At 35.8% G+C, this 19,258-nt stretch overlaps 1 protein-coding gene across 6 annotated transcripts in view; it reads right to left on the reverse strand.

Annotated features, from left to right (window-relative positions):
- LOC146003266 (long-chain-fatty-acid--CoA ligase 1) overlaps window positions 1-19,258 on the reverse strand; it is a 281,513-nt gene that overhangs the window by 21,722 nt on the left and 240,533 nt on the right. For all 6 annotated transcript variants that reach the window (XM_083141456.1, XM_083141459.1, XM_083141457.1 and 3 more), the window contains exons 7-10: window positions 17,017-17,234; window positions 14,408-14,558; window positions 7,314-7,592; window positions 615-758 (exon numbers count right to left, since the gene is read on the reverse strand). In XM_083141456.1, the coding sequence (XP_082997582.1) occupies window positions 615-758; window positions 7,314-7,592; window positions 14,408-14,558; window positions 17,017-17,234 (792 nt within the window). The remainder of the gene's footprint in view (window positions 1-614; window positions 759-7,313; window positions 7,593-14,407; window positions 14,559-17,016; window positions 17,235-19,258) is intronic.

Below are 19,258 nucleotides of genomic sequence, written 5' to 3' on the forward strand. Positions count from 1 at the left end.
AAAGAACATCCACGATTTGCCAATCACATCATTTTGAGGATTTCAAAATAGCACTTGACCACCTCTGAAGGATATTTATCTTCAACAAAATCATCATACAGCTAAATAATGTTAGTTTATGATTACTGTATTACAGATGCATGCATAGTCATGTTAATGTTCATCTGATGAACTATTTAATACCAGAATCTAAAGAAAGGAAACATGTATTTCTAAAGAGAATGCACTTTATATGTTCAAAATATTGCAAGTTAGCTCTTTATAGTGCATAAATTAATATTTAATTAGTTCATAGTAGTCTATATCATTGGAGAGTATTTTCATGATCTAATGATATAACTACTCAGCACATCTGAACACTAACATACAACTAGAGAAAATGATGAAAATCAGAACTAGTGATTGATATGCTCATTAGGAAATTCTTACATCATAATACTTCAATAGTGAATGTTAATATAACCAATGGAAAAATGCAAGCAAATCATGGAGGGCATGGACATTAAGGAGACACTGATCAATTCATCATGATAGGTTAATGTATTATGATAAATCGGAACAAATTTTAATTTATATTAAAGTAAAATAATTTGCTTCTTTTAAAGAAAACTTACCTTTAGTGATTCACCGTGAACAAAGACTTGTTCTACATATTGACTTCTTACATATATATTTTCAATTTTTTCAGGAACGATATACTCTCCTTGTGACAACTTGAAAATGTGTTTCTTCCTGTCAATGATTTTTAGAGTCCCATTCTAAAAAGAAAAAATACAGTAAGTCCAATATTATGGAGTGATGAAGATATGATGCTTAGGTCCAGATCCCTTGTAAGATGTTCTCACAAACTGAACCAATAAGTCACACTCTTTGTGGGTACATCATTTGTGAAACTCATTATACAGTGGAACATGGATTTTTCATCCCAAGATTTAACATTTTCATGCATTATACATTCAATATTCATGGTCCCAGTATAGTACAATGTAATAAAACTATCTTGGATTTTAAATTTCCACATTTTAATTTCTTTTCATTATGGTCACCTGCAAGAAATGAAAAGTTGAGGTTCCACTGTACATTGTGATTAAAAATCTGCACAACTCTACCTTATATTGTTAACTGTACACAAACCACAATTGTCAGCCTGTGTGACAGAGTAGTTAGCATAACATGCTACTATACCATAAGTTTGAACCCCAGTCTGTGCTGGGTTTTCTTTGTGCATGTTCAGTCATGAATTTCATCATATCACTTATTGTCATCAGCGTAATTAGCCAAAAATGGCAGGAAAGCAAAGTAAAGAACCAAATCAATCATAATGAAATACTTCATGGATGTGAGTAAAGTGATTTTATTTTAAAGCATCTGATTTGACTTTTTGTCAATTGCGTATAGCTTTCCACTTATAGTTGAGCTGTACAATGTCAGATTTTGTTGGATTATAACTATAATTTTCAGTCTTTGGAAGTAACATACGAGGGATATTTTTTATGTATGGTCGTTTTGCCCAAAAGAAACTGCACTGCTGAATTTTTAGTAAAAAAATATTTTGTATCAGATCCTACATGCCTTGATATATTTTCCCACATAGTTTCCACAGTTATTTAAGCATTTGTCATAATGCATGATGAATGAGTCAGCAAGGCAAGCCATTCCTCAACTCGCGTTTTCACTTCTTCGTCGCTGCCAAACGCTTGCCACTGAGGAACTTCTTTAGATGCAGGAAGAGGTGATAGTAACTGGGTGTAAGGTCTGGGATGTAAGGAGGATGGGCCAATTGTTCCCAGCCAAACAATTTGATCAGATCTTGTGTTTTATGAGTGGTGTGAGGCCTTTCATTGTCATGAAGCAGCAAAACCCCAGCTGACTACAGCATTTAGTCTAGATTGTATACCGCAGTTTCTTCAAGGTTTGACAATACACAGCTGAGTTTATTGTTGTCCCTTGGGGCATGAAGTCCTTTAGCAAAACACCACATTTCTCCCAAAACACAGTCGCCATAATCTTGCACATTGAGATTGTCTGTTTGAATTTCAGTTTACTCGGAGATGACGTGTCAGCACTTCATCAACTGCTGATTGGATTCAGGAGTCACGTCTCATCCCCCATGATGATGTAGTCCAATAATTCATCATGTTCCTCCTGGTATCGGGCCAAAAATGTCAAAGAGCATTGGGCAATCTGCTATTTTTTGTTCCTTGGAAAGCATCTTTCGGAGCCCATCGAGAGCACAATTTCCTGAAGTCCAAGGTTTTAGACACAATTTTGTACAGCACTGACCTTGACACTTGAGGAAATTTCAATGACAGCAAGGAGATTGTAATTGACTGTTTTCATGGATTATGGCATCTACTGCAGGCACCAAAACTTTGCTGATGAGACCAACCTGAGTGCAGATCATTATGCACATTCTCCTCCCTGTCCTTGAACATTCTCACCCATTTCTGCACTTTGCTATCACTCATTGCATTGGGGCCATACACGTCACAAATCTGACTATGAATTAATTTCTGCTCCTGTCATGTGTCTTGCTGCAAAGAACCAGATCACTGACTGTACTCACAGTCGGCTGGTTGCTCGATCATCTTAAACATTGCAATCACACAGTACAAAGCACATACACTGACAATGGGGCTCCAAATGGCGTCTACTTCTGTGCAAGGGATGACAGGAGTACATGCACATGTACAGTACTATGCTTGCAAGTTATTGGCAAATGGACTTTACTTAAAAAGTATGCCTCATATTACTTGTAAAGCACTTTACCTTTTCAAGTAATGTTAACTGTAATTAGTTGCTTTTGAAATTAGGAACTGTAACACAGTTACATTTTCCAAAAAGCATAAGAAAGAAATAAGAGTTACACTATATTCTTGTATGGAAGGAAATTTTCTTCCTGGGTTTCAGAGTTGAAGATTATAAAAATTGTAATATTAAACCTTTATCAATATCATCACTGCATATGCTGCAAGCATAGGTGTGTGCATGAGGGGACAACTGCCCCCCCCCCCTAATCATGGACATCCGCCTATTTTTTCCATGGAGGGAAAAGATGGCGCATATTACCCTGATATTAGTGTTGCTCCCTCAAAAAACACCAGTTGAATTTGAAATTATCGCATTAATATAAATTACTATGACTGAAATCAAATTATATGTGTGAAATATATACTTTTAGGTTGGCATTCGATTTCTAAGGGAGGGGGTGACCATCCACAGGAGGAACTTGGGCATTACCCTCCCCAACCTTGGACGGAATCAATTCTAGATGGGGGGCAAGCATATAGGTAAAAGAAAGCAAGACTAGTAGAGAATCTGAGAGTAGCAGAACAAAAGGATACTGAAGATGGAATTAGTTTTCACGTCCTTTTTGCATTATTTCTTCCAGACGGCCAAGACAAGAGCACCTGTAGGGGAGCACAAAGAGGCAATTTCCCCCCTTGATATCAAATTTTATACAAATAAAAGTACATTTCGTAAAATTTTCTTGCTCGCTTCGCTTGCAATTTTATTCTTTTCTGTAATGCATTATAATTGCCAGAGAGAGAAGATATACAGTAATTCAGACTCTTGCTGGCTAACTGTTTTGTCTTAAATGCATGAACACAATTGTTTGGAGGAAAAGAAGCATCCCACATTTCAAAGACAATTTATTTATTTGTTATGGTGCCTCTATGGGACAGAATGAGAAAGAGTGCCAGAAGGGTGGATAAACAAAAATGGCTTAGGAGACAATAAACAAAGTAAAACAAGTAAACAAAAGTTTACTTCCATAGTTTCTACCTACATGTCACAATGAGGCTATAACCTCGAAATATCAGACTTTTCTTCAATTGTGATAAGTGTTTACTGTATATATATATACTGAACTTTCATCAAGGCTTCCCACCCTCCAATCAGAGGGTCTGTGGATGCCTATGGCTGCGAGTGTATTTATTTCAAGACACACAAGACAGAGTATAAAATAAACACAAGACAAGATAAATATGAAAAATTCACATGACTACACACCCTTCCATTATTGTTTCATAAGTTTTGAAACTTTTCTGTAAGTAATCATGATTACTGTGTTCCTCTACATATGCATTATTTAAAACAATTGACAAATTACCATAGAAACAATTCTTACAAACATTCTTACAATGTTGTCTAGGAAACTTAATGCATGCAAATGTACTTTCGGTTCTAAGAAAGAATAGTAGATTTCATGAAATATTTGTAGGACTTCTATGTATACATGAGGTTCTAGTAATAGTTCAGAAATTATGTGTTCGATAATCCTATATGACTTCACTGCTTTTGAAGTAATAAGGTATTTATTTTATCGTGTTGGATATAGTGTGCTGTATCTTATATTTATTGACAAAAATGTGTGAGTTAAATCTATCCTCAAGTCAGTATCTATTTATATGCATGTGTGCGCTACTGGATAAAAATCTATTTGCCATCCAGATGAAGAAATAGAGAAATAGAGCACAATATGAAATATGTAAGAATTAGCTTGTTAGAAAAAAATTGTCAAACGCACAAATGATATGCTTTGAAAATAACTGTATGAAATGTCAATGTTACAATTTTTAAACATGTGTTTAATTATGCAAATAAGCACAGGCATGAAACCTAATGTAAACGTTAAAATAGTTAATGGTAATAATAAATCTAAACTATTTTAGTAGAATTAGCTGCTTCTTATAACTCTCATTAGTACAAATATATATAAATCCCACAAATGAAACACATTTTTGGATGAAATAATGATGGTTGAACTTGAGGTTACCATAAAAATATAAACTTCCTAGGTCTGGACAATCACTCAAATTACTTTTACATTATGGCCAATCCTCAATAAGATATGAATTTTTTCCAAATATACTAAAAATCACATAAGTAAACAAGTCCATAGAAGAAATATCTGAGAATTACAAACTAGAAATGATCATATCCTCCTTTACAAAGTTGCTTGAACAAAATATTTCAAGTTTTGTTATTTTATATTGCTTTTCTGCTTTTTTAAGCAACTTATTAAGACTGATATATTAGAATAAATTACTTTCTTTTATACAAAACTGCTTTATCGAAGTTATATTAATTTCAGTGGACATTGACACTATCCACTCAGGAAATTGATGGGCTTCCAGTGCATATTGTTTTGTACTATGTGCTGTTGCCAGCAGTTATGTTTATTACCGTCTGCTATTCTTGGGGTACTAGCTATTTGAGTAGAGGGATCCAGGTGTGTTGCATTTCTTTGATTTTTATGTTTATAAGAGTGAGCTATGTGCCTGGTGTCTACTTTTTAAATTGGATGATATTTGATACATCTGAAAAGTTCATTGGTAAAATGCTTTTTTTTATTATTATTTTAAGTAACTGTCAGATGTTAGTGAATTATTTTCTGAATATATTTAATGGAACTGCCAGTAACACAGTTTGATTCAAGCAAATTAAAAAAAGTAAAAGAAAGAAAGAAAAAAACATTTATTGCATTCCTTATTGTATTCCAACTTTTCAACCTTACTCATGAAGCTTTTAGAAGGAGTAAATTTTTAATACAGTGTGTTTTAAAAGTCCTGCAGGATTCTAAAAAGCTATAACTTTAAAGTAATAGGTTTATTACACCAAAATATTGTTTTCTTACACAGAAGAAAATTTAAAATTTTGTTCTGCCCACACTGCTGAATGACGTGTGTGCAGGTAATCATGCAATCATATGATTCCAAGATGGCGTCAATGCAGAAAAAGCTCAGTACGTATGGCTTACAGAGTAAAAATATTGTGTTTTGGTGTGGAGAAGGTTCCAAACAACATTTAGAAAAACACCTCCAGTGGAGACAAGTATCCAGAGATGGTACAAAAAGTTTAAGGCTACAGGAAGCGTAGGAGATTTACCAAGAACGAGTGACGATGTGGTGGATACAGTTTAGGAGAGCATGCAACGGAGTCCAGTGAAGTCTAAAGGAAGATCCATGGAACTGGGAGTGGCAAAGTCTATGCTACACAGTATCTTGCACAAGAAAGTGAAAGCCAGGCATTACAAGTTGAGATTTGTGCACGATCTGATAGAATAGGACTGTGTCATGAGGAAGGAATGTTGTGAAATAATATTAACCAGATTCAATGATGATGGTAGTGATACCCTTCAGTCTTTAATTTTTTCCCTGATAAGACCACGTTCCATGTTTCAGGAAAAAAAGTGAGAAGACACAATTGCCTAATTTGGGGGGTTGAGAATCCACATGAGTTCGACACACGTAAGCAGGATAGCCCCAAGGTCAATGTGTGGTGACCAGTTCCATTGACCACCTCATTGGTTCATTCTTCTTTGAGGAGGACACGGTGAATGGCACCAGCTACCTGAACATGTTACATACATTCTTTGCCCCAGAACTTAAGAGGTCAGGCATCATCAATGAGGTCCACTTAGCAAGATGGTGCCTCCCCCCCCCACCCACACTTTGCCCTTCAAGTTAGTGAATTTCTTGGTGGTCAATTTGGTGAGAGATGGATTGGCTGCATAGGACCCACACCTTGGTTCGCAAGGTCACCAGACCTTATGTCCTGCGATTACTGGCTGTGGGTACATGTCAAGACCCAGGTGTATGGCCAGAAACCAACAGATCTTGATGACCCGAAGTTCAAGATACGTGATGTGATTCACAACATTCTGGACGAGCACAGTCAGAATGCAATTCTTGGATTTAAACGAAGATTGCAAGTGTGTTTGGGCATGAATGGTGCCCAGTTGGAGATCTGGCGATGAACCAAACCACATCAAACATTAATATTATAGTTTGTCTGTGTAAGGAACAATATTTCATCGTAATAAACCTATTAATTTAAAAGTTATAGGTTTTAAGAATCTTGCAGAACTTTTAAAACACACTGTACAACTGTCTCTGACTGCTACAGTAGTGTTCTAAGAAAGTTCACATTTATTTTGAAAGATATCACACACATACACAGACACACAAATAAAATAATACTAAGTAAAATGTATGGACAATTTTCACCAGTAATGATATTTATTTTTCAGAAGTGAAAGCAAATTATTTCGTTACATGTAGTAACAGCTTGTGTAGGAAATTTGTGTGTGTGGAGACTGGAGATGGGCTACCATGCAATGAATTATTTCATTTTACCAACAGACTTAACAGATAAAACTAAACACAGCAAAAACAACATTTAGAACAACTTTGGAGGAAGGGGTAGGGGGTAGAGCAGGATCTCAGTGGAGTCTGTAGCTATGGGACTTACACACTATTCTACTGCTACAAGACAAGTAGGCCTACAAATAAGGTTTTTCAACTTACAGGCAACCATGTTCCAATATCACCAGTGTGAAGCCACCCATCTGAATCCATAACCTCTGCTGTTTTTTCTGGTTCCCTGAAGTAGCCATGGAAAACATTTGCACCTTTCACACACACTTCCCCCTGTCCAGCAGTGGCGAAGTATTCCATTTCAGGAACGTCTGTAAGCTTTACGTGGCAACAGGCTACAGGAGGGCCAACGTGCTCTGGAACATGGTCTCCTTGAACTGTCAGCGTTACAGGGGCAACACATTCGGTTTGTCCATAACCTTCAACAACCTATACATTGTGAACATAACAATAATTACTCACATATTCAGTTAATATTTTTCTGAGTGCAACTGTATTATGAATGTATCAGCAAATCATGTGTATGTAAATTAAGTTTCATAAATTTATCACATGTTTAATGTGAAAAATAGTATACAATGAACTGTTTACAAATATTTCTTGTATTAATATATAAACTTAAACTGAATAACTGCTATACCCTGTCCCAGCTAACTGTAGAGCAGTGCCATGCATATCGGCAGAGGAGGAGGAGGAAAATCGAGTTGTGAAAGTGCAGCATTGCCAACCATGTGGTCCTGGCCATACATGTACGGAAATTTCATGGCATGTACGGACATACAGTACAGACCTTAGTCCGTAAGCTAAATGCACGGTTTGTCAAAATTTGCTCTTGCAGTTTTATCCCTAATATTTCCCTAAGAAATTCTTAAACCAATCGTACGGACCTGGAGATACAAATACGGTCCATTTGCCATGTGCGTTCGGTAATATCCTTTTCAAAAGTTTGCAATGCTTACAGGAAATTGGGTAACTCCCATCGTCCATTACACAATCCCGTTTCTCTCACTGTTCATTGGTGGAGCCATCTCGTGCCACTACTCGTGCAGAGATTTGTTCTCGTTCACCTGGTCTACAGTTAGCTGGTATGGAGTAAACAAAATATACACCTACCATACACATATTTGTAAATAAATTATACATACTTACACAGTTTTAATGTGCATTTAGTGAAACATAAATGCATATAAGCCGACCTCCATGGCAAAGTGGTTATAACAGCGTGCTACAATGCAAGGGGCTCCAGATTCGAATCCCAGTCCGGGCATGAATATTCTTTGTGAGTGTCCCTTCATCAATTTTATTGTATCATCAATGATCTTCATCTTTGCAATTAGCCAAAAGTGGCAGTAAATCAAAGTAAAATAAACTAAATTAATAAAAAAATAAATGTGTATAAAGCTAATGCACAAGCTACACTTGTATCACTCCTTAAGAAGTTCTTGAATATTCTACTTTGTTTCTCATATTTTGTCTTTCATAGGTAATAACATTAATAAATCAAAGACTTTACAGAAAGTGTATTGACAAAAGTTTGATCAATTTTAAACTTAACAATAAGGTGTGTCAGTTGCTACTACTTGATAACCTGGAACATCATTCCTCACTAAAATTTTGATGTCTTGCAGGTTTCCCATGCACAGTGTCAAGGAGGAATAGACAAGGCAGAAGGTAAGGATCCATCAAATGGCATAAAATGATATTTAAATTAAAATAATATGAAAATTACTATTATTATATTATTAGAAGTTATTGCATATTCAAGGGTCATACAGCTTAAAATATTGACATTTCCATGACTAAATTTAAATCTATCATGAAAAATTCAATTCAATCAGAATATAACTATAACTTTAGGAATGCAGATTTTTTAAAAATGTATAATCTTATGAGAGCTGTAAATTGGAATGATCTGAAGAAATACACAAATATTAAAGCCGCTATTGATAAGTTCTATGAAATGGTGTATGACATATTTAACAAATGCGTACCTTCAACGAAAACTCAACCAAAGGAATTTCCAAGCTGGTTCTAACGGGAAATTATAAAGAATGTCAGGAAAAAAGCATACCACAGGCAAAAATGGAAAAATAACGCTCCCCACGCTGAACATCATTATGAGAAATTTAAATAACTTCATATTGTTAAACGAGGGATTCAATACGACGGTTATAAGCATTATATTTCAAGCACAGAGTATAACATACTTCATGAACTTAATCTCATTATCAGCTCTGCCAAGAATATGAAAAAACAAAAAGAGCAGAACCTTTTCAATATCAAAGTAAAGTACTTTCTGATACTCTAGAAGTAACAACAGTGTTTGCTATCGACAGGATGATGGAAAAAATAAGCTGTTCAATATTCAATCTTACAGTGAAATTGATAAACTAAACCTATCAGATATTAGTCTTAAAGAAATCGAAGATGACATAAAAAATCTTAAACTGAAAAAATTCCACCTTACATGCTTAAAGGATGCAGTGAGATACTCAAATACCCTCTCAAATACCACACGCTGTTCAATCTTGTGCTCTCCACCTCAACATTTCCAGATATTTGTAAATTAGCAAAAATTACCCCGATACCAAAAACAAATAAGCAAAATGATGTAGAGAATTACAGGCTGATAGCAGTCCTGGCAGCACCTGCCAAGCTCTGAGAGCAAATTCTTTACAAGCATATTTCTTATCACATACGATCAGTGATCTCTCCTTATGAACGTGGTTTCTTATGTAAAAAGTCTGTCTGTACCAACCTATCAGAAATCACTCATTTCATTGCAACCGCAATGGATAGCGTAGATCAAGTAGATGTAATATATACAGATTTTTCGAAAGTGTTTGATACCGTAAACCATAGAATCTTAATAGAAAAACTGAAATCATACAATCTATCGAATCCGATGTTACAATTGTGTCAATCCAAACCGCAACAGTACGTCACATTTCAGGGAAATACTTCTGATGAATTTGAAGCTACACCCGGAGTTCCCCAAGGTTCTAACCTTGGTCCCTTATTCTTTCTCATGTACATAAATGATCTTCACGAACATCTGAATCAATCGGTTAAATTACTTTTTGCGGACGATTTAAAAATATACAAAAGAATTTGCAGTTACAGTGACTGCACCGAGTTACAAGCAGACATAAACAGTCTTGTGGAATGGTGCAAAAGCAACAAACTAATCTTAAATAGCGAAAAATGTTACCAAATGTTTTATACTCGAAACACTGCATTAATAAAATAAGAATATTGCATAAATAAACAAAAATTAAAACGGGTAGAGAAAATCAAAGATCTAGGAGTTCTGTTTGATTCTAAACTTACATTTCACAGGCACGTTAACTTCATAACAAATGAGGCTTATAGACTTCTGGGATTTAAAATGCGTACATGCAAAAGTTCAAAAATCTCGGAAGCTTAATGATGCTCTATAATGCTGATGTTAGAGCGAAAATTGAATACGCAAGCATAGTGTGACACCCTCAAACCCAGCAAGATATAAACAAAATAGAACAAATTCAAAGTAAATTCTTAAGACACCTAAAGTACAAACTAGATTGTATTTACCCTCAAATGGAATCCCGTGAGAGCCTTCTCAGATATTTTAACCTAACAACTCTCAACAATAGACGCATCATGCATCAGCTCATTTTCCTCCACAAAATCTTAAATAATCTCATTGAAGCTCCTTTCGCCCTGTCACATCTCGACTTCTACATCCCCTCAAGTAAATTACGACCAAGAAGGCAACTCCTCAGCCTCCGTCATAATAGAACCAAAGCTCTGGCAATATCCCCAATTTGGAATATGTGTAAAACTTTTCATGATACCATCAAAAGTAAAAACAGTGTGGACTTATTTTGCCCGACCTCAATTTTGAAAAGGAATATACTAAAATTACATAAATTACAATAGAACCTAAGACTTATATGTTTGTTAAATGTTTTCTGTCTATATACTACATTGATCTGTGCAATCAATCAATAATGTTATCACAAAATTATTGTATAATGAACGCCATAAATGGGTAATATACCTGTTGCATTCAATTTCTGAAATAAATAAATAATCAAACAGTTGGCATTCTTGCCTTTTGTGCAAGAGTTTCTGGATTCGATTCCCAGTGGGAGCCCTAAAAATCTTGTGTTGACTCATTGTCTGAGCACAATTGGGTGAACTACTTGTGAAGAAGAAGTAGTGGGTTATTGTCTAGAAATCTGGAAAACAGCGACAATGGGATTTCACACACTGATTAAGGATGGCCAAAATTATCCAACATCCAGTTTCCAGAAAATTCAAATCCAGATTTGCAAATTTTACTACCTGGATATCAGAGACAATCCAGATTTCAGAGACAATCAGGATCTCAGAGGAATCTGAATTCTGGTGGCAATCTCGATTTTGGAAGCAATCTGGATTTCTGAGGATATCCAGATTTTGGAGGAATCCATATTTCAGAGGAAAGAGGTTCATAATAATTTTGCCACAGATTTTTCACTTAGAATTTGTTATCAAAGTCATTAATGTGCTTTATTTCAATTTTTATCTTTCTGATTTCATGGCCATGTACGAGGCCTTTGTACTTTGAGGCCTGTTCAGCATACTTGGTTTTAGTTGTACCACAGCATACATTCAAATTCAAACCTAGAACAAACCAGACTTTTCTATTCATCATTGCATGTGATGCTTTACTTGCGATGTAAATGAATTGTTTTTGCTAGCAGAACCACTAACCACATTCTTTGTGAACCATCACTGTGTTAGAGTAATTTAAGTCCAGAGAGTTGGGTCAAGATTCTGATGGTACAAATTCATAGTGATACCGCCTGGTGTCTGGCAAATGCACGGAACAACACACACAAACCAGAGACCTATCATAAACAAGTCACAGTGGGTAACTGCCAGACAACGGGTGATATTCCTCACTTTATAGTAAATAAAAATACTTTTCTATTCTATTCTATATTGAGCTCAAATCTTCAAAATGTTGCTCATATGCACAGGAGCACATTTGTAACTACCTCAACTGAAACTATTCTAACAAAATGGTGTCACATAAAAATAATGGTTAGTGCTTGTGCAGACAAAAGCAATTCAGATATCTCCAAAATCCAAATATATTCCAAATCTGGGTTTCCTCCGAAATATGGATTACCTCTGAAATCCAAATTGACTCTAAAATCTGAATTCCTCCAAAATCCAGATTGCCTCTGAAATCTGGATTCTTACAAAATTCCAATTTCTTCTGAAATCTGGATCCTTAAAAAATCCAATTACCTCTGAAATCTGGGTTCTTACAAAATTCCATTTGCCTCTGAAATTTGGATTCTTCCAAAATCCCAGTTGCCTCTGAAAATTGGATTCTTCCAAAATACCAATTTGCTTCTGAAATCTGGATTCTCCCAAAATCCCAATAGACTATGAAATCTGGATTCTTCCAAAACATCAATTGCCTCTGAAATCTACATTTTTCAAAATCCCAATTGCCTAAGAAGTCCATATTCTTCAAAAATTCCAATTACCTCTGAAATCTGGATTCTTCAAAAATTCCAATTACCTCTGAAAGTTGGATTCTTAAAAAATTCTAGTTGCCTCTGAAAGTTGGATTATTACAAATTCACAATTGCCTCTCAAATCTGGATTTTTACAAAATTCTAATTGCCTTTCAAAGATGGATTCTTCCAAAATCCCAATTGCCTCTGAAATCTGGATTCTTCCTAAATCCCAACTGCCTCTGATTTGGATTCTTCCAAAATTCCAAGTGGCTCTGAAATCTGGATTCTTTCAAAATCCCAATTGCCTCTGAAATCTGGATTCTTACAAATCCCAATTACCTCTGAAATCTGGATTCTATCAAAATCCCAATTGCTTCTGAAATCTGGATTCTTACAAAATTCCAATTGCCTCTGAAATTCAGATTTTTCCCAAAATCCTAATTGCCTCTCAAATCCAGATTCCTTTAAGATCCAGATTGTCTGGTTTCATTATCTAGATTCCAGGTAGTAAAAATCCAGGTTTGCCATCCCTAGTTCTGACCTCACGTCATGCAGTGAAAAACTATTTTACAGCTCTTATCCTCAAAGAGCTGTTCAATCACTCAGAAGAAATATCTTCAGCATACTTTGCCCAATCTTGTGTGGGGTCAGTTGCAGTAATGAGGATGTAAGAAACTGGCCTCGTTTTGAGATTGGCATCTGGTACCTTACTTAAAAAGTAAGGTAAGGTTCCCCATACACTTTGCATCATGCCATGAGGCATATATAGGGAGATGTGGGGGTAGGGCCCCACACATTCTATTGATATTGGACATATTGGAGGTGATGTGATCAGCTCCACACTTCAGCTGCCTTTACCACCCAGGAACCCTTTAATTGAGGCTGGGTGAGCCCTAGAGCCATTTTATGTAGGGTGAAGGTTAGAAAAATTCCTACCTTAGATCACCCACTTTGGGAACTGAACCTGGGTCGTCTGCATGGCAGTCAGATGCCATACCAACTAGAACACCGTGGCTCCTGGGACCCTACTTAAGACTGTAACAAGTTTCACTGACAGAGGAGAAAGATTTTGGGAAAAAAAGTTGCAGTGGGCAGGAATGGGTACAGTCAAGCAAAGCCTGGGGATCATGTCACCAAGGACTTGATGGAAGAGGCCAACCATCATCAGGTTGAGCAGGTAAAACAGCATTTCTATGCACACACCTAATGTGATGCATAAGGGATCGACCAAGGCCCATCATTTGTCATATTATTTCTCTTGTAGTTTACAGTTGTTACAAGCATATAAACACAATTTTTGATGTAACGTTTAAGGAGAACATACACCCCCATCATCAGACATATATTTTTAGTTTGATCAATATTACAGTTATAACATTCCACAATGCAATTCTATAATGCAAGCAATAAGTACATACAAGAAAAAATTGTGTCATAATTATGTTTTGTTGCTTATCTTTGTCCATCTTTTAAAATAAGTGAATGATGAAAAATAATAGTTTTGAATTCATTCCCATGTATGCTACAGAGCTTAGTTTAGTTTTAGTGTATACTGAATCATTTAATTTTAAATTTAATTTGTCACAAGAAGTGCAAAACAAGCACATATAAAGTGTTGCATAAAGTATTGATTAGTAAACATCTTAAAGATTGTCTGACTTGTTCAGATCAATTTTCTTCAGTGATGTGTAGAAACTATAACTTACAGCTCATGCTATAAAATGTTAAATAAACTACACTCACCATACATCCTAATGCACATCTGGTAAATGTTAGAACATTGCCAGCAAGAGGAGCTGATCCAACCAACATTAATCGTAGTCGTCCTCCCATTCCATCCTGTACTTTCCGGAACACAAGCTTATCCCATATACTGTTGTTTCGTATGATACCTCTGAAAACAAAATTCACTATTATTAGTTCCACCTGAGAGTACATATTCAGTATTGCTCAAAGTCAATTAGTCAAGACTTCTGCTGAATGGTAACATCAGGTAAATATAATTTTAAAAAAAAAGAAAAGAAAAAGGAAATTTTGTCTACTATAAATTTTACTGTAGCAAAATGATGTGTTTAATCCACAAAGATATTTAGCATTTCTGTTACCCTAAGTTTTCTTATCGAGTTGTGCATATTTTAAAGATTAGAAATTATAATGAGCTGTTTCATTATTATTGTCATTTACATTCCACATAGATCTACAAAAATACCTATATTATATTTATGTATATTTACTCTTATGTTATTTATGATAGAGTCATCATACTCTCTCATAGCAGTGGCATTTATTTTTAATCTGAATAAAGATTTCTCTCTCTTCTTTGCAGAAAATTATCTTAACTGACTGGAGCAGTGCTGTCTTGAAAACCTTTTGATGAAGAAAAATGCCATTTCATGAGTAATATGGTACTATATATAATAATTCCTTAAATTTGGAATCCAATGATGTATTTGTGAAATCCACATTATGATTTTTTTCATAACTTATTATAAATCTTTGACGAATTTAAGAACAAAGAATACAGATATGAGGTATGAGGCCATACACATACAACACGGTGTTTCAAAAGTTGCACTTTGATCACTTCGACATGAAAAATGTGAGAAATTGCACAGTTTTCTGCATTGCAAACCACATCCAGTGATATAGCGTTAAATTTTATTATTGCCAGTTCATTCCACATATGAAATTTTAGAAGGGCTTGGGAGTAAAACATGGTGACATTTTGATCATTACTAAGTTACAAAGTAAAAATAGCCATCCTTCAATTCTCATGTGTAATTGCCATGTCATGCAATTTTCGTTGGACTCATTGAATGCTTCTGAAATTGGTAAAAACAACACAAAAACAATTGATCCACAGTATACCAGGTGTGTTGGTTAATAATTCTTAATTGATCCGAAAGAAAACAAGTGTATCTGGGGAGAAAGGTAAACAAATGCGTTATTCAAAGTATGCACCATCGCTAGCTATACATTGTGCCCATCTGTCCGTCAAATTGTGGATGCAATTCCAGAAAAATCGTTCACATTTTGAGGTGATCCAGTCAGCAAGCCATTGTTGACATCTTCGTAATTGTTGTGTTGCTGGGAAAGTGAGTGAGACATCGATGAAAACAAGTGGTAGTCCAAAGGGGCTAAGTCTGGTGTGTATGGAGGGTGGGGCAAGAATTCCCAGCCAAGTATAGAAATGGTGTCTCTGACGCTTTTCGCTGTGTGCGATGAGGCGTTGTCGTGCTACAAAATCACTTTTTTGTGTCTTGTCGCCCAATCTAGGTGCTTTTCGATCAATGCATGGTTTAAATTGATGAGTTGTTGACGGTAGCGAATGGCATTCACTGTTTCACCTGGTTTCAGAAGCTCATGGTACACCACACCCTTCTAATCCCACCAAATGCACAGCATTGTCTTCCTTCCAAAGCAATTTGGTTTTGCGGTTGATGTTGAAGGTTGTCCTGGGTCAAACCATGACTTTTTGCTTTTGTGTTCTCAAAGTAGATCAATTTTTCATCCCCAATCACTATCCGATGCAAGAAAGACTTTCTTTCATGCCGAGAAATTAACACTTCTCACACCATTTTTCGCTTTTCCATTTGTCTGTCGTTCAGATGATGTGGGATCTATTTTCCTGCCTTCTGGATCTTTCCCATGGCATGAAGACGATCAGATATGGTTTGGCGACCAACATTTAACTTTCTGACAGTTGTTGTTGTGTTTGCGTATCGTCTTCGTCCAACAATTCGGCATCTTGGAATTTTTTCGGCTGGCCCAGGCGATCTTTGTCTTTCAAGTCGAAATCACCACTTTTGAATCATCGAAACCAATGCACACACACGTCTTGCATTAGGACATTGTCACCGTACGTTTCCACAAGGATACAATGGCTTTCACTCGCGTTTTTCTTTTGATTGAACAAGAAAAGCAGGACATACCTTATTTGGTTTGAAGGTCAACATGTTTCCCACACAAACCCAATATCACGATCACTTGCACTCGGTTGCACATCCACGGCATTTTAATAGGTACTGTCCTGGCAACACACTGACGTAACAGTTGAGACTGTGCACCAACCCTTGCTTCCAGCGCCATCCAGCAACGAAATTAAGAATTATTAACTGGCACACCTGGTAGCTTCTAATAACCTTTCTGCTTAATGAACTCAATGATGACCAAAATGTCACTTACCGTGTTTTACTCTTGAGCTCTTCAATTAATAGCTCAAGTCGAAGCATTTTTTTTTAATGTCAATATTTCATCTAGTTTTCATATAAGTGATCAAATCTAGGATTGCATGACTTTTGAAATCTCTGTACAAGTTATGAAATATTAAAATAATATCGTGTCATATTTACCTTCTGAGTTCATTTTCTTTACTGTTCAAAGCCATATTAAAGAGTGCTCTTTTAATAAATGAGTTGCTTATTTCTGATTGCACTTTGTCATATATTCGGTTAAGAAGACGTGGAACAGCGGGTGAGATGGTAGGCTTCAGCAACTTCATATCCTCTGATAACTTCTTAATATCCCCTGAGAAATAACCTACTGCACCACCAACCATAAACAACCCAGTCTGAAAACACAAGAAAAAACAATTTCAATGAAGCTGCAGTACAAGGAGTTAATAAGAATAATATTTTGTAGCTTTGTTTTTACAACCATTATCATATGTCACATAATTCAAAGTTGTGAATTCAAATATCCTAGAAAGAAGAAAGATTGCTATTTGTGATTTAAAATGACATTATAATTTTTGTACTGCATACTTACTGTAATTATTCATTGTTACCATGCTTCTTAAAACTGAGACCAATGCAAATGTTTCTATTTATTTATGAATTTAATTGCAGATTTTGTTCACAGAAATATGCAAAGTTCAGCATTTATTCCCCTTTAATCATCATCATCTGATTAGGTAGAGTATAATTCTTTTTAAGGTAAAAGATAAAATTTAAAAAAAAGTTAGAAACAATGAATGGACATCAATGTTATAATCAATTATAAATTCCATGAGCAGTGTGCATAATAATGCAAATTGTGAGATTAATAAATGGAGAAACTTCCCAATAAAATATGTACGTATGTTGTTGTCATCAGATATATATAACGCATCCACTCAGAGTATGGGAACATAATTATATTAAAACACTAATTTAGGTACTGTTCTATTAAATAATATCATGTAATGTATGAATTAAGATTTACGACTATATACAAAAGTAGGCATAAGTAGTGTAAACTTATTGTTTCAAAGTAGCACTTAGTAGGTATCGTCTTTTAGCCTCTTTTTTTATCAATTGAATATCAGTTTTTGACATATTTTGTCGATGTTTTAGCGTTTAGCGATGTTTTAGTAAAATTTTCAATTTTCCTCTTTTTTTCCCACCTCGCACTTAGTAGGTATCGTCTTTTAGCATCTTTTTCTATCAATTGAATATCAGTTTTTGACATATTTTGACAATTTTTTGTCCATGTTTTAGCGTTTAGCGATGTTTTAGTAAAATTTTCAATTTTCCTCTTTTTTTTCCCACCTCACACGTGTAGGTATATCACGATCTTGCGTGATATAACTTAACCTATTCATTTTTTTTTTTTGTGCTAAACTACACGAGAGCCTCTACGTGCTTTGACCTACTTAGAGAGTAGGTGGAATGCTTCGTTCTGGCTGCACCCTTTGACCTACTTTTTATTTTACGACGTTTTACGGACTAAACTAACCTACAATGAGAGAAAAGTGGACAGAAGCAGCTCTGGCATCATTTTTTTAGCTATTTTTTACCTCCTGCAAATTTTGCTGTTATGCTAACTCGTCCTTTGACCTACTTTTGAAATAACTTAAGACATTTTCCTATAAGGCTGCTGTCTCCTCTTACTGTAAGGTTCCTCAGTGTAATCTACCACGACCTTGCTCTCAGCGTAATCTGCCACGATGTTTTTTTTTTAAACTCATGTGTGATCCTCTACAATGTGTGCCCTCCCCCTGCTAGGACCTAAACGGGGACCTCTCTCCTACGATGTTTTTGGGCCCCGTCTCCTCCTGCTACGATGTGTTTCTCCTCATGATGCAAAAAAAAAAAAAAAAAAAAAAAATGATATTGTAGCGATTGTGCTGTGTGAAGGGCACATGTTCAGTGAACAAATAGGAGAGTGGGAGAGTATAAGCAAGCGCCCCCTCAATTTTTTTCTTTTTTTTTAAGAAATTCGATTTGTCAAGTTAGTTTTTTGATCCTAAAAAACACTCTGCAAACCTATTGGAGTGCTTTGGGTGTGTTATAGATTAAAAATTTTGTAATTGGGATTGTAGAAAAGCCATTCTTGCTTGTTGGCGATATTTTTAAAACTGCTCCGTGACCCTCTCGTTCTTCACGTCGTACGCGAAAGACTTCTCGGCGATCAGGATGACGCTGCACACGGTGTCCTCAGGCAGCACGTCGTGGAACTCGCAGATGACCTTGATGTTGGTGCGATCATTGACCACAACCTGCTTCCGCTTCGTCGTGTTGATGACGAACATCGGCCTGTGGGTTTTGAATTCGCTGGGCGTGTAGTACATGTCCACGCTTCCCTCGGTCACGCGTTTGTAAGAGGTGTAAGCTT

Source organism: Lepisma saccharinum, chromosome 20, assembly GCF_977018435.1.
Source record: "Lepisma saccharinum chromosome 20, izLepSacc3.1, whole genome shotgun sequence".
NCBI lineage: Eukaryota > Metazoa > Arthropoda > Insecta > Zygentoma > Lepismatidae > Lepisma > Lepisma saccharinum.